Genomic DNA, 15,902 nt, shown 5'->3' with positions numbered 1-15,902 from the left:
ATTCTAACCTTTGACCCCACAGTAAACACGTCACTTCCTGTTAGAGATCACCTGCTGTACTGTATATTATTATTTTTCTCTCTCTCTCTCTCTTTCTCTCTAGTTCTTTCTCTCGCTCTCTCTTTCCATATCCTGTCAGCAGCCTACTGCCCCATTTCTCTCTGTCTGTTAGGACAGTGACCGGAAGGAATCTGCCTGCCCACTACAAAGCATCTCTTTAACGCTTTGGGTTTCACTGTGGTCTCAGTGGTTCCTACAGTATGTGTGGTCTGTTGTCCACACTATGGTTTGTTTCATACATATCAGTTTATATCATCCACTTAAAGGGATAGTTTGGCCAAATTTCAAAATTACATATTGGTGTCCTGTTAGCAGTCTACTATGGACAAGTTATGACAGCAATCCATGCTTTTGTTTTGTTTACCTGATTTACTGTTTCAAATACAAACTTTTTGGCATTATGGGCACAATCCAATGCAAGTCAATGGTTCAGTTGGTTCACTTTATGTCCAAATCCTCTATAAGTAACTTAATTGAGTTACACAATCTTTTTTTTAAAGATACTTCAGGAGTCCATAGATTGCTTACAGGGTAAGGAAACCAAAATGTTATTTTGTAATTTGGGCGAACTAGCCCTTTAATGAAAAAGGAGAGAGGAATCCATTTTGTTTGCATAGAAAAACCTACAATTGTAGTTCTTGCATAGTAACATCAACATTCCAAAGAAGTTGGTAATCCAACAGGACAGGGTCTTGGATTCAACCAGTAGGAACAATGTTTACATTCCTTATTCCTCCCTGCAACAGAGAGAGGTGGAGATCGGCTGTGTTGATAGAGTGACTCAGATTTGAAGGTTTAGTCCCTCATATTACTAACTCCCGCTCAGTCTGAGGACAAGACTGTTACATTGAACTATATCGCCCCCTTGTGCCATTTTAGTAAAATGCAGAGGAAGCGGTGCGATGCAGTCAGTAGACAATGAAAAAGAAAGAGAGAGAGAGTGTGTGTGTGTGTGTGTGTGTGTGTGTGTGTGTGTGTTTACGTGTGTATGTGTGTGTGTGTTTACGTGTGCGTGTGTGTATGCGTGTGTGTGTGTATATGCGTGTGTGTGTTGCTCAGCTGAAGGAAAGGTCAGACAGACTCAGAGACCGTGCTGAGCAGCATACAGAAGAGAGGAAGAGGAAGATGAGAAGGAGGAAGAAGAACCATACAGCTGGAAACTCAGCCAAGAATCCTAAAGTAGAACATGGGGGGGGGGGGGGGGGGAGGGGAGAGAATAGGAGATACAGGCTAGCCAACGGGAGGGAGATTTGAAGTGAATTAAATCAGTTCATGTGTCAACATGATCTAGCCATATGTTTCTAGGCTGGTGCAACTCAATGTAATGCACAATATGCAAGTAAGTGCTTAGCGAGATGGGAATTAACACACTATCTCTCTGTCTCTCCCTGTCTCTATTTCTGTCTGACTCTGTTTCTATCTCTCTGTCTCTCTGTCTCTCTCTCTCTCTCTCTCTGTTTCTCTCTGTCTGTCTCTGTATCTCTCTCTCGCTCTGTCTCTCTCTCTCTCTCGCTCTCTCTCTCTTTCAATTCAATTCAAGGGCTTTATTGGCATGGGAAACATATGTTAACATTGCCAAAGCAAGTGAAGTAGATAATAAAGAAAAGTTCTAAACAATATACAATAAAAATGAACAGTAAACATTACACTCACAGAAGTTCCAGTAGAATAAAGACATTTCAAATGTCATTATGTCTATATACAGTGTTGTAAGGATGTGCAAATAATGATACAACCAAAGGCAAAATAAATAAACATAAATATGGGTTGTATTTACAATAGTGTTTGTCCTTCACTGGTTGCCCTTTTCTTGCGGTAACATGTCACAAATATTGCTGCTGTGATGGCACACTGTGGTATTTCACCCAATAGATATGAGAGTATATCAAAATTGGGTTTGTTTTGAAATTCTTTGTGGGTCTGTGTCTCTAATATGGTCATGCATTTGGCAGGAGGTTAGGAAGTAAGTGGAGCTCAGTTTCCACCTCATTTTGTGGGCAGTGAGCAGATAGCCTGTCTTCTCTTGAGAGCCAGGTCTGCCTACAGTGGCCTTTCTCAACAGCAAGGCTATGCTCACTGAGTCTGTACATAGTCAGAGTTTGGGTCAGTCACAGTGGTCAGGTATTCTGCCACTGTGTACTCTCTGTTTAGGGCCAAATGGCATTCTAGTTTGCTCTGTTTTTTGTTAATTCTTTCCAATGTGTCAAGTAATTATCTTTTTGTTTTCTCATGATTTAGTTGGGTGTAATTGTGTTGCTGTACTAGGGCTCTGTGGGGCCTGTTTGTGTCTGTGAACAGAGCCCCAGGACCAACTTGCTTAGGAGACTCTTCTCCGGGTTAATCTCTATGTAGGTGATGGCTTTGTTTCCTTTTAAGTGGTTATAGAATTTGGATTTTGATAATTAGCGGGTAATGGCCTAATTCCTCTCCCCCTCCTTCTCTCTCCCTCTCTCTTTCCCTCTCTCTCTCTGTTGGGCAGTGTTCCTGGTCGTGTGCAGTAGCGTTGGGATGCTCTCTTCCTGTCTACACTCTAGGCTGCTAGCCAGGACTCTGGCAGTGCTCACTCACATGTATGTGTGAGAACATTAGCCTCTGGTACACAGCCAATATCCTGGCAACAGTGTGTGTGTGTTTGTCTCAATGGAAAGGGTATCTGTTGTCTTCACAGCTTGAGTAACCCTAGTGTGAATCATCTGTAGTAATAGAGCTATTCTGCCCAGCGTATTTGAGGCTTAAATTATGCCAGTGAACATGCAAACAAACACACACACACACACACACACACACACACACACACACACACACACACACACACACACACACACACACACACACAAAGAGAGAGAGTAAGAGAGAGAGAGACACACACACAGACAGAGAGAGAGAGAGAGAGACACAGAGAGAGAGAGACACACACAGAGAGAGAGAGAGAGAGACACAGAGAGAGAGAGAGAGAGAGAGGGAGACAGAGACAGAGAGACTCTGCACATGGGGAGGAAACCATTTTAGAAACAACCAATGCCTTCACCAAGTGAAAATAAGATCCTGTATCCCTTGTATTGTACAAATAGTGGTATACATGATACAAAAGTAGGATCTCTGATTGAAAAAAATCTATTTTTATTGTTCTATTAAATCGGACATCAGGTTCTCCAGGGCATAATTTCAAAACATTCACTTGTCCTGAACATACATGTTTTAAAAAAAATAAAAAATATAAAACATCACATTAATGTTACTTGTCATCTGTTTAAGGACATCATGTTTCACAGGAATCTGTAGATTGAGTATGAGTTTACTGTTCTGATAGTGCAAGGGGAGTGCTTGTCTTACTCAGACTATACAACACATCAATTAACACTCACTGATCTGTCTTCATTTCCTAAAATATAGAAATAACTATAGGGAGCCTTAGGCTTAATTTATGTGTGTCGTATAGTCTGATCCTGAATGATCTGGAGAAAACTGAGTATCCAGTGTTGTCTTAGGTGTAGCAGTCAGTGACTATGGCTAATGCTAATTGCTAGAGGTGACAATGGTTAAGGCAAGCAAAGACTTTGACCTAATGCTAGCTGGGATTTTGGCTAATGCTAGCTTTAAAAATGACTAATGCTAGCTGTGATTGTGGCTAAATCTAGCTGTGATTGTGGCTAAATCTAGCTGTGACGGTGGCTAACGCTAGCTGCGACTGTGGCTAACGCTAGCTGTGATTGTGGCTAACATTAGCTGCAACTGTGGCTAACGCTAGCTGTGATTGTGGCTAATGCTATCTGTAACGATGACTAAAGCTAGCTGTGATTGTGGCTAACGCTAGCTGTGATTGTGGCTAACGCTGGCTGCGACTGTGGCTAACGCTAGCTGTGATTGTGGCTAATGCTATCTGTAACGATGACTAAAGCTAGCTGTGATTGCTGCCAAAGATAGTTATACTCCAAGCTTACAGGGATTCCCTGGCTCTGCCGCATCTCATCAACAATAAAAGCTGTTGCATTTCTAAGAGGCTGGGCTCCCACTGCAGACTGGAGCCAGAGTGTAGGGGTTACAGAGATGGATTACCTGCAAATCTCACACAGGGAGACACACACACACAGCCACAGCCTCACCTCCCTGCCTGCCTGGCCATTCCATTTCAAATGCTTGAGTGAGGAGAGAGGAGCGAGTATTCAGGCGGTTTGAATTGGTAATGTGAAATGTGAGAGCAGAGCAGGGCTAAGCCTGCCTAGATAAGGACAGCAGGATGGGGGAGTCATGATAATTTATTCTATGAAACGGTGCAATAGAGGCCATCGGTGTGGGGATATGGTGTGAAGGAGTGTCAGTGTTCCGCTGGGATCACCTCCAGGATGATCTGAACAGATCTGTTGAAGGAATCTGGAGACAGAATAAAACACATAGAAAAACTCTTATGATACCATTTTACAGTACCCTCCATAGTTATTGGGACAGTGAAGCATGGTTTCTTCTTTTAGCTCTATACTTCAAAACGTTGGATTTGAAATCAAACAGTGACTACGAGGATAAAGGGCAGACTGTCAGCTTTAATTTGAAGTTTTTTTCATCCACATCGAGTGAACCATTTAGAAAGTAAAGCACGTTTTGTAAATGATCCACCCCTCATTTTCGGGGAGCAACAGTATTGGGACAAATTCTCTTATATGTGTATTAAAGTAGTCGAACGTAATATTTGGTCCGATATTCATCGCACACAATGACTACATCAAGCGTGTGACTCTACAAACGTCTTGATTGCATTTGCTGTTTGTTTGTAAATATTAGTAGAATACGTTTCGAAACACTTCTCCGTGAATGTGGATGTTACCATGATCACGTAATAATCCTGAATGAATCGTGAATAATTATGAGTGAGAAAGTTATAGATGCACAAATATCAAGTGAATCTGTCCCGTTTACTTTTGCTCCTCTGAAATGGGAGACTATGTACTTTCTAAACAGTTCCCCGATATGGATGAAAATACCTTCGAATTACAGCTGACAGTCTGAACTTTAACTTCATTGTTACCTTTTGATTTCAAAAACAAACGCTTCACTGTCCCAATAATTATGCAGCGTTAGGACAATGTTATTTCCAAAGTGTCAACATAGACACATTGTTGGGATTCATGCTGCAATTTTGATAGGATGCCATGCTGAAAATTGATTGGAAATTGATTACATGTGGTAAACTATGCGTGGATAGTTCAATGGCTCACTGCCCCTCCGATTAATCCCTTGAGTTGAACAATTGCTTTATAAAGATTAATCAATGCTGTCCATATGCCAGGAGTATGTATGATTTTCACAGTGATGTCTAGTAAATGCCTTTAAATGCCTTCTAAGTGAAGGTAGCGTGTTACCTAAACCATCCTGTAGCCACTTGGGTCTTCGGTCAAACACAATGAAAATATAGTAGGCTGGGATTCCTGTCAGGGAGATGGCGAATCCTATCCCTGTGTTGACGGGGTCGGAGTAGAGAGAGAGGAATACCATGAAGAAACAGGTGAATGAGAAAATGGCTGGAATGAAAAGAGGAACCTGGAGAGACAAGACAAAGAAGTGCAGAGTCAAGGATGGAAACAGTAAAGTGTTCAGTAGTTGTTTTGAGTAAGACAGCCATTAGACAGACTCATACTCTGTCCATGTGATTGTCTGCACTTCTACCACTCCAGTGTTTATTTGCTAAATTGTAATTATTTCGCCAGTATTGGCCTATTTATTGACCTACCTCCCTAATCTTACTACATTCACACACACTGTATATAGACTTTTCTATCGTGTTATTGACTGTATGTTTGTTTATCCCATGTGTTACTCTGTGTTGTTTGTGTCGCACTGCTTTACTCTATCTCGGCCAGGTCGCAGTTGTAAATGGATATATTGTTCTCAACTAGCCTACCTGGTTAATTAAAGGTTATATAAATTACATTAAATTAAAAATGTGCGCAAGATGCTTGCATATCGGCCACATGCAGTGGCACAGAAGGAGCGATGTCCTAATCGCCCTTCGATGTGTTTATGTCGACATGCATCTGCGACTGTGTGTGTGTGTGTGTGTGTGTGTGTGTGTGTGTGTGTGTGTGTGTGTGTGCGCGCATAAGCACTTTGTGACAATTGCTGAAAAGGGCTTTATAGATACATTTGATGATTTGATGGTTGATGATTCACGTGTGTTGGCCTGACCTTGAAAGGGCGTGGCATGTCAGGGCGTGTGTATCTCATGTAGATGAGGCCCAGCACAGCCACGCCAATGAAGAGCCAGCGAAGGAAGCTCATGAAGTTCAATAGACTGTAGATGTCTCCCACAAACAGCTGGAACACCGTCATAGGGTACTGTAAACACACACAGAGAAAGAATGGACACTCCGACACACAATCACACACACACACAGAGAGAGAAACAAACAAACAAACGGATCCAATGAGGAAGTGGCAGAGATGCTGACATGTACCCACAAAGCATGGTGACAGTTCAAACATAAACACAGGAATGCAACGTTTTAATTGTGGACCCTGTAGAGCAGGTAAAGGCAGTAAAGAGCGATATGTGTGTATGAAAAAAAAAAAAAAACATTTATCTGACCAGAACGAGGACGGCTGCCAAAGGAGTGTGTCTGCGGACGTGGATCATGGACAGAACCTCAGGGAGATGGCCCTCGCGTGATGCCACGTAGAACATTCTAGAATGACCAACACAATCACACAATCTTCAGGATGAAATGAGAAATACCTTCAACAACAACACTTCATCATCGTCTTTGTAAGCGGTGTCTGACAAAATTCAATATCTGAAAACTACACATGAAAGTCAACTACTGACAGTCATAGCTGACCTTCACATAGAAATGCAATGTCAGTTATTATGTTTTCACTATACCACACATCTAAACTTCTGCTTAACAGGGTTTGGCAGTTGAAAAAAAAAGATAAGATTAGATTCCTCTCACACAGTCCTCAAACATTGTGTTGGGAAGGGAAGGCAATTTTTCATTCTCCTTGGCAGGAGAATCTAGCGAAGGCTGCGGTGTGACACCTGAGTTGACGCAGCCCACCTTGAGAAAGCGAACAAGCAGCCATTCATCGAACCAAAGCACGACAAGGCTACAAATACCGGCACCGCCACCGAAAAGTTCCCCATCATCTTCCCTGCAAACGTCTGCAGGAAAAACAGACGACAGAGAGAGAGAGAGGGAGAGAGAGAGAGAGAGAGAGAGAGAGAGAGAGAGAGAGAGAGAGAGAGAGAGTATGAACCAAACAAGGACAAAGAGATGCAGAAAAATATCCTCAATTCAATTATTATCTAATTAACGAACATGCACGTAGCTCCAATGCTCTCACACTTTCCTTAAGAGCAACATCACAGACCTGTAAAACCGTAAGGAAACTAACACCATTGGAAAGATCTGATCAGATCAGAGCCCTTTTAGTGAATAACCCTCCCCCTTCTCCAAACAGGTCCGAGATCAGTATACAGTCTCTGTCTATGACTATGTCATTAAGACTGCTAGATGATTTAATTGTCATTGAACTGTGTGGAATCACATAAGGCCATACTGGGAAGCAGAGGTGTTGAGCTTGAAGGTCTACTAATTACAGTTTAGAGTGCAGGAGAGCAACACCACAGACACCATCAGGGCCTGATGAAGCGCTGATGAACGAGGTGTGTGACTGCAGTCAATGCGCCTCAAGTGTATCAATACATCACACACAGAAATACATAGGACTCTTATGTTAACGCCAGCCAATAGCTGTGGGTGGTTGTAGGATCAGTGTCGATCAATTCGGCCAATAGGCAGCGAGCTTGTTGGATGCCTTACCACGGCGACGGCTTGCGATGCCAACAGCTCCTCTGCTGACATCACAGTGTAGTATGCCACGTTAGTCAACACGTAGCAGAAAGTGACTATCGCCATGGAGATACAGATGGCCAATGGGACAGTCCTGGGGATACGTAAACATTTGAGAACAACAATCTTACGATCAGGCAAACCTACTGTACGAGAACAAGATTTGGAATGAGGAGGATGAACTCACTTTTCTGGATTCTCTACTTCCTCAGTTACAAAGTTCAGATAAAACCTGCCGGCAGAAAGTTGGAGCTTTACAACAATATTACCTGGCAATACTGTACCTTACAAGAGCTCATACATGCTCACTGCAAGTAATAATGCGTTACACTAGTTGGCTTCATGAAAAGGGTAGAATTAGATATTAAAGCTAGTTACGTTAGGAGAAGTCCATACCTACCACCCAGCATAGGCGTACATCCCAGAGTAGAAGGCCAGAGGTAGGCCTGTGAGCTTGATATTACTGACCTCAAATGCATTCTCAAAGTTCTTCGTCTCCCCTGCACATAAACACAAAGAAGGAATTACAAGTTCACCAAAGAATATCAAAACTTGTTGAGTGTTTGACAAGGTATACACATCTTTCTCGGTAGTTGCAGCCGTAAGAACATTCCAGTACAATACACACATACTGTATGTAGTGTGTTCCTCTTTAATGGAACACACTTGCAACGAGGCAGATAATAACCCTCTTAAGACTGATGTTCAATGAACATTGGTATGGCAGAACACCAAGCCTACAGACATTTTGTAGCTATTATGTACCAAGCTTGTAATGTGTCATGTTGATAGTACAGCTACTCTGTAGCCAATAAACACCAAGCATGTTAAAGTATAGCTATTTTGGTCAAGTGGGGGTGATCTGTGGAATGTCCCAGTAACAAACATAACGCTATGTACCACAAATATTTTCAGGCTTTCAGGGATTTCAACGTTTTTGAGGAGTCATGAAAGAGTGTGGGATTCAATGTGATGTAAGCCTTAACATGTTATTTCTGTGGTTTTAATCCAGTGTAACATATGTGACTCGTTTCAGGAAACTTGGCGTATGTCGCACGTCACTACTTCACAGGAGAGGCATTTTAAAGTAAATATGTATTTTTATTGAAAAATGTGTATTGGGACAGAAATGCCTTCTGGAACATGTGAACTTTCATGTGCTTTAACCTCTCTTGGGTAGTCCTGTTGATAGTCCTTTCCATCTTGACATTATTAAAGATATACATAAAAATGTTTTGCTACTTTTTTCAACAACATTAATGCCCTGAATTTAGCAGGCACTATCAACAGATCAGTTGGAAAAAAAGTTAATGGCTATTTTCTCCACACACCACGATCAGTGTGAACTGGAGTGACTTGACACAACGCTGTCCAAACAAGGTGTAGCTACAAACAAAACAGAGTCAAATGCCTGTGATATGTGATTATCCCACCTAGCTATCTTAACCTCTAGCACTTAGCCATCCCGGATCCGGGATCGTGAATACAGCCTCAAGCTCATTACCATAATGCAACGTTAACTATTCATGAAAATCGCAAATGAAATGAAATAAATATGCTAGCTCTCAAGCTTAGTCTTTTGTTAACAACACTGTCATCTCAGATTTTCAAAATATGCTTCTCAACCATAGGAAAACAATCATTTGTGTAACAGTAGCTAGCTAGCGTAGCATTTAGTGTTAGCGTTAGCGTTAGCATTCAGCAGGCAACATTTTCACAAAAACCAGAAAAGCATTCAAATAAAATCATTTACCTTTGAAGAACTTCAGATGTTTTCAATGAGGAGACTCTGTTAGATAGCAAATGTTTAGTTTTTCCTGAAAGATTATTTGTTTAGGAGAAATCGCTCCGTTTGGTGCGTCACGTTTGGCTACCAAAAAAAAACAAAAATCCAGTCATCAAAACGCCAAACTTTTTTCCAAATTAACTCCATAATATCGACTGAAACATGGCAAACATTGTTTAGAACCAATCCTCAAGGTGTTTTTTACATATCTCTTCGATGATATATCGTTCGTGGAAGTGTGCTTTCTGTCCTGAATCCCAGGAGAAAATGCCCGCACCTGAAGATTTAGACAAAGGACACCGGGCGGACCCCTGGAAAATGTAGTCTCTTAAGGCCAATCTTCCATTGATATGCCTACAAATACGTCACAATGTTGCAGACATCTTGAAGAAACGACAGAAAGGGCAGGCTCGTTCGTGGTGCATTCACAGCCATATAAGGAGACAATGGAAAACAGAGCTTCAGAAATTCTGCTCATTTCCTGTTTGAAGTTTCATCTTGTTTTCGCCTGTAGCATGAGTTCTGTGGCACTCACAGATAATATCTTTGCAGTTTTGGAAACGTCAGACTGTTTTCTTTCCAAAGCTGTCAATTATATGCATAGTCGAGCATCTTTTCGTGACAGAATATTGCGCTTAAAACGGGCACGTTATTTTATCCAATAATGAAATAGCGCCCCAATAGACTCAACTGGTTTTAAGATGAATGCATTAACTGTCGCTCTTGATAAGAGCATCTGCTAAATGGCCAAAATGTCAAATGTAAAAATGACAATGTTTGCATTGGTAGTAGTATGGGTTGGGATTATGCCGGTTCATTGTTTAGCTAGCTAGCTAAATGATTACATGACCCATCAAGTTAGCCAGGTGTGTCTCAGGGTGATTACGGCCATCTACTGTATTCCATGAACATGTGTACATGTCTAGACAATAGTTTTAATAAGTATATAATTATAAAATATTGGTATCTGTTTTTGATATTGCTACTATTCAAGTAACAATTTCAATGTACCGTTTACACCTTCTGTATCCTTGCTATAGTGTGTGTTTACCAGAGGCAGTAATGTGACCTGCACCAAAGTCAGTTTAAGATATAGGCCAAGGACTACAGTACATAAAGTGTATTTTTACCTGGAGTTTTTCCATATTGTAGGCTACTATTTTTACCACTTTTAGTCTTGAAATCTTTATCTGTTTACGAAATTACTCACTCTGTTTAGCACATGGCATCACATGTGAATCTTTAAAGTGATGGATGGGGCTAAGGCTTAAGAGGGTGTGAATGATGCTGAATGTGTGGAGACAAAGAAGAGCTTTCCAGTAGGTGTACCAAAACAGTCAAGGTCCATTTTCTCAAAAGTGGGGTTACAAGTTGACTTTCAAAACCAAATTACATTGTTCCTCAACTGCAGTGTATGATATATCATTTTCAATCTCTGAGTCTCTTCTCGTATCAAATGTTTAAAAAAACACCATTGGTTGATTGATTGTAATGATCATGGTGATGATGATGACGATGATAACGAAGGCTTACCTTTGAAGAGCATATAGAGGCCAGGTACGATGATGATGGCGATGGCCAGCAGCTTGCTAAAGGTGAGGAATATCTGAATCCTGTTTGTCCAGCTCGTACTCATACTGTTGAGATACATCACTGATGCTGTGGAGCAGGAATACACATGAACACACACACACACACACACACACACACACACACACACACACTTTGTGAGACTGACTGGTACCTTACAGTCACTTGAACCATCTCACTGATAAGCACAAAAATCCTATAGTCCAAAGTTTGTTCAATTCAATATACTGTAAAAAAAAATATATATATATATAATAATGCTGTAGCATTATTACTCAGACATACTTATTCCTATAGAGGTGGCCAGTTTGATAGCAATCTCGGGCACTCCACATGGCATGAATATGGGTTCCAGGATATATTGTCCAAAGGCCAGGGATATCACTGCCAACCCTGCAGGTCTAGAACAGACAACACTGTCACACGCAGACTCAAAAACGCTGAACCAAACATACACGTTTACCAAACAAACACAGTGACAGGAAACGCTGACCCACAAAGCTGTGCGATCTGGGGCATCATTCACTGTTCAGAGTGTTGGGGAGCATGTGACCTTCTACTGACACGAACCTGTCTTACCCAACCTCACAACTGTTTATTAGCTTCCCCTGACACTAACAGTCTATAACAGTCAAATAACTATAGTTACTGATATTCAGTGGTTACTGACTCAAATATGTCTGCTAGGTTCAGTTGAGGAAATTACAGTAAAATATCCAGGGGATACTTAAGCAATAAGGCCCGAGGGGGTGTGGTATATGGCCAATATACCACGGCTAAGCTCTGTTCTTAGGCACGACTCAACGTGAAATGCCTTGATACAACCCTTAGCCGTGGTATATTGGCCATATAACACCAACCTGGTATATTGCCAATAATCGAATAACTGTTGCACAGTCTGTGGGCAGGTTTGTTTACACTGCTCTGCTACCACGGGTATCAACGGACCAGGATGGGATCCAAAAGGCTTTGCTATCTTTACAATGCTGAGATATATACACTAGGCCCATCCCCTTCTCTCTCTCACACACAGGCAGTATAGAGTGATATACACACGCCTTGTTGCAAGTATCTACCCCCCCTTCCTGCTGCTGTCTCTGTCTCACATACACAGACCAGTACCTGATGGCGATGAGGTCAGCCCAGAGGCGTATGAAGGCCATCTGTGGTCCAAAGGCCTCCAGGATATAGGTATAATGTCCCCCAGACTTCTGGATACTGGTTCCCAGCTCTGCATAGGACAGGGCCCCTGGGAATTGAAAAAGGGAAAGGTTTAGGACACAGGAGTGGCTAGCCAGCTATAAAACATTGGCAGCATCAGCAACAGCAGAATACTGGCTATAAGAGGAAAATATGATTCATTGTATTCATTCATAATCATGTGTGTGTGGCGAGAGAGAGAGAGAGAGAGAGAGAGAGAGAGAGAGAGAGAGAGAGAGAGAGAGAGAGAGAGAGAGAGAGGGGTTAGCGTAAAGGGTAATTGCTGTTTCAGCAGTTAGATGGCTAGTTAGAAGGCAGTAGCTACGGTAAGGCTTCTGTAATAACAGTAATATAATGAAATAATACATAGAGTAGAAGCGGAAGCTTTTCCATAGCAGCAGACAGTTAGCAAAGTTTATCCACCCCCCTAAGCTTTCATTCACACTCAAAAAAAAAAAAAAGTTGTTTTACAAGTTTAGCACTTTGTTTTGGGATGCATCAACTCCAGTGTCTTCAGGGAAGGGGAAGCAGGGGAGTTGTAACCCAATGGGCTGAACAGCAATAAAAACACAAAACTCCATAGTTTCAGTTTGCATGCATCATAAAACCACTCAGCACACCTTTACTCAGGTATGTCTCCTCGCTTCTGGACGACAACTATGTGTGACTCACCGAACAGGGACAGCACTCCGCAGACAATCCACACCACCAGAGACATTCCAACACTCCCAGAGTTCTTCAGGATTCCCTTGGGCGAGATGAAGATTCCCGCTCCGATGATGGTACCGATGATGATGGAGATTCCCTGAAGCAGGGTCACTTTCTTCCTCAACTCTACCTTTCCGTTGGGAGCATCAGGCTCCTCTTTTGGGGCAGGGGTATCCCCTGGGTGTCCCCCATTTTGGGGGGTGTTGTTCACCCCAGTCCCCTCACCATTAACTGACCTCCTGGTCATCCTTGTACTCTCTCTCTCACACACACACACACACGCACAAACACACACTCTCTCTAACACACAATGTGTCACACACACTCCTCACCTTTCTGGCACTTTGGGACCCAAAACAACCTTAAGGTTTTTCTGTCCGTCTGCAGTGACCTGCTGTTGAGAATACAGACGAGTAGGTTACTCAGGCAAAGCAGTCTGTTACTGGTCCTGCTGTGCAAAGAACTTCTACCACTGGGAATTAGACCAAACCTCTTGGGAATGGCCTCTCCCACTCTCTCCCTCTCTCTCTTAGACACACAGACACACTCACACGCACAGACACACACACACTCTAATCTCGCTATAAAGCCCCACTCATTCAGTCGCTCTCTCTCTCTCTCTCTCTCTCTTTTACTCTCCCACTTGCTGCCTCTAACACTTTTTTTCTCTCTCGCCCTCTTTTGTCTATCTCTCTCCAGCGTTCCTACTCTCCCAAACCTCTTACTATATGGCTGGTCACTGTGCCTCACTGCAGAAGCAGTCTGGTAGTGTTGTCTGGTAGTGTTTGCTGGTGTCTGCTTTGGGCACCCTCTACCTCGGGATGACAATGACGTATCTGAATAATCACCTGTGAGTTCACAACACAGTTATCCCAAAACAAAAGGGGGACCAGAAACTAGTGGAACTGATGCAATCGATGCCAAAGCGCTCTGATGTCACACGTCACATGACACGCGGTAATCGTCAACGCCTGCGGTCTGGACTTGTCATTGGCCACAAGCTACCACAACTAGTCTTGTGAATACACACAAGGCTTCCAGTAAGATCATACTCATTACCACACTCAGCAAACGCTACCAACCAAACAATGGAAAAGCAAACAACTTTTTCCCCAATCTTTATTCAAGCATTGTTTAAAGGTTGTGAGGGAGTGTCATTATTTTCCAACACCTTCCTTTGAAAAGTAGACCAATAAAAATATGTAAAGAGAGTTGTATACTCTTTACAAGATCCCAGTAATTTATTGGGTAAACCATCAATGTTTCGGCATCACTGTGCCTTCTTCAAGGTGAAAAGTTGAGCCAACCAATCATACCGGTACAGCAACTGTATCTCTTCCTGATAAGCTGCCAGACAAACTGAGTCAGAAGCCTTGGGTTGAGATAAAGACCTTGGAATTCTAGGACAAAGTGCCATATTGGCTCTGAAAAGGCTGGTGGTTCCAGTCGCCTTCCAGTCAACCAAGAACACTTGGAGATGGGTTTTCTTGGTTTACAGCTGCCTGCCACAGGTGATACACGGTTAGAAAACCTCTCTACGCTACTCAGTTGCAGTGGCACTATTTACGCTTCAGTTTTACTTCAGTCCCAGTGTACTACTTGTACTCAAATCGAAACAACAGTCAGTGATTTGTTTCCTTTTTTGTCCAAAATAACTTTCCCTTATCTACAAGTTGCAGCTTTTTTTTAGATATGAATAGACATTCAAAGAACTAAAACATTCTCATAAAATCAAATGTTATGAAAAGCATTTAATCATAATCCAATTGTTTAACACTCCAACGGTGCCCAACAGTTCCAAGATCCTGTAACCATAGTGTTGTCACGGTGACCATTTTTTGGAGAATTCTCAGGAGTTTGATGTTGGCTAGTCACCGACTCAGTCACCATGACGATGACACAATTTCAGTCTCACGTTTGAAACAGCCTCTCTAAACTGCCATCACACAAAAACACCCTTACACCCGTTGGTGACAAACAACAGACGGACAGAAACGACAGAGTTTTTTTTCTCTGTTCCCTCTGTGTGGGGAGAAAATCCCTTTGCAGATTTGATACGCTCCCCCTCAGGCAACCTATCCTTGCCAGGGCAACTGTTTGAGGGGAACTGAAGAAAGAGAGCCAGAGGGAGAGGAAGGGAAAAAGAGTGTATCTTTCTAACATCTTAAAATGTTCCATTCCCCTCGCTCGCTCAATGATGTGCACACATATAAGCAGCATACTGGTCCCATAAAAATACTATCCTTCAAACTACTCAACTTCAATTCTGAAATAAAAATGGTTTTGTAACGAGGCCAGTTGACTCTGAGGCCTTCTGCCTGACAACATGTAACTGTATCTGGCCCACAATATTGATTACAGTCTCTGTGGTCTCCCAGCTTGACTGTTGGTCAATATCACCATGAATCCAGTGATGATGATAAATATGATACACCACAGCATGCTGTCAGTGACCTGAATCAGAGCTGGGTTATGGATTCTGACACTAGAGACAAGGGAGACTGTGTGTGTTAGTGAAGGGGAACAGGACAGAGTATGGCCCCATGGTGAGCGGAGGGTCCTCACTCTCTCTATTAGATCAAACACTATGAGAAGAAAGAGAAAACGGACAAAACCTCTCTACTTTTCCCGTGTGTGTGTGTGTGTGTGTGTGTGTGTGTGTGTGTGTGTGTGTGTGTGTGTGTGTGTGTGTGTGTGTGTGTGTGTGTGTGTGTGTG

General features: G+C 42.3%; 1 protein-coding gene across 1 annotated transcript; it reads right to left on the bottom strand.

Moving 5' to 3' along the window:
* Nucleotides 1-3,155: 3,155 nt before the first annotated feature.
* Nucleotides 3,156-13,929, bottom strand: LOC110505014 (cystine/glutamate transporter). The gene is made up of 12 exons (XM_021583946.2): nt 13,150-13,929; nt 12,400-12,526; nt 11,563-11,678; nt 11,221-11,346; nt 8,302-8,401; nt 8,089-8,133; nt 7,872-7,995; nt 7,107-7,210; nt 6,638-6,734; nt 6,238-6,387; nt 5,415-5,592; nt 3,156-4,431 (listed from the first exon to the last, which is right to left on the bottom strand). The coding sequence occupies exons 1-12, from the start codon at nt 13,430-13,432 to the stop codon at nt 4,376-4,378; spliced, it is 1,506 nt and encodes a 501-aa protein (XP_021439621.2). The 5' UTR covers nt 13,433-13,929; the 3' UTR covers nt 3,156-4,375.
* Nucleotides 13,930-15,902: the final 1,973 nt, after the last annotated feature.

The sequence above is a fragment of the Oncorhynchus mykiss genome, chromosome 31 (assembly GCF_013265735.2).
Source record: "Oncorhynchus mykiss isolate Arlee chromosome 31, USDA_OmykA_1.1, whole genome shotgun sequence".
In the NCBI taxonomy this organism is placed as follows: Eukaryota; Metazoa; Chordata; class Actinopteri; order Salmoniformes; family Salmonidae; genus Oncorhynchus; species Oncorhynchus mykiss.
Note: the sequence above shows the minus strand (reverse complement) of the source record. Positions and strands in the feature narration are given on the sequence as shown.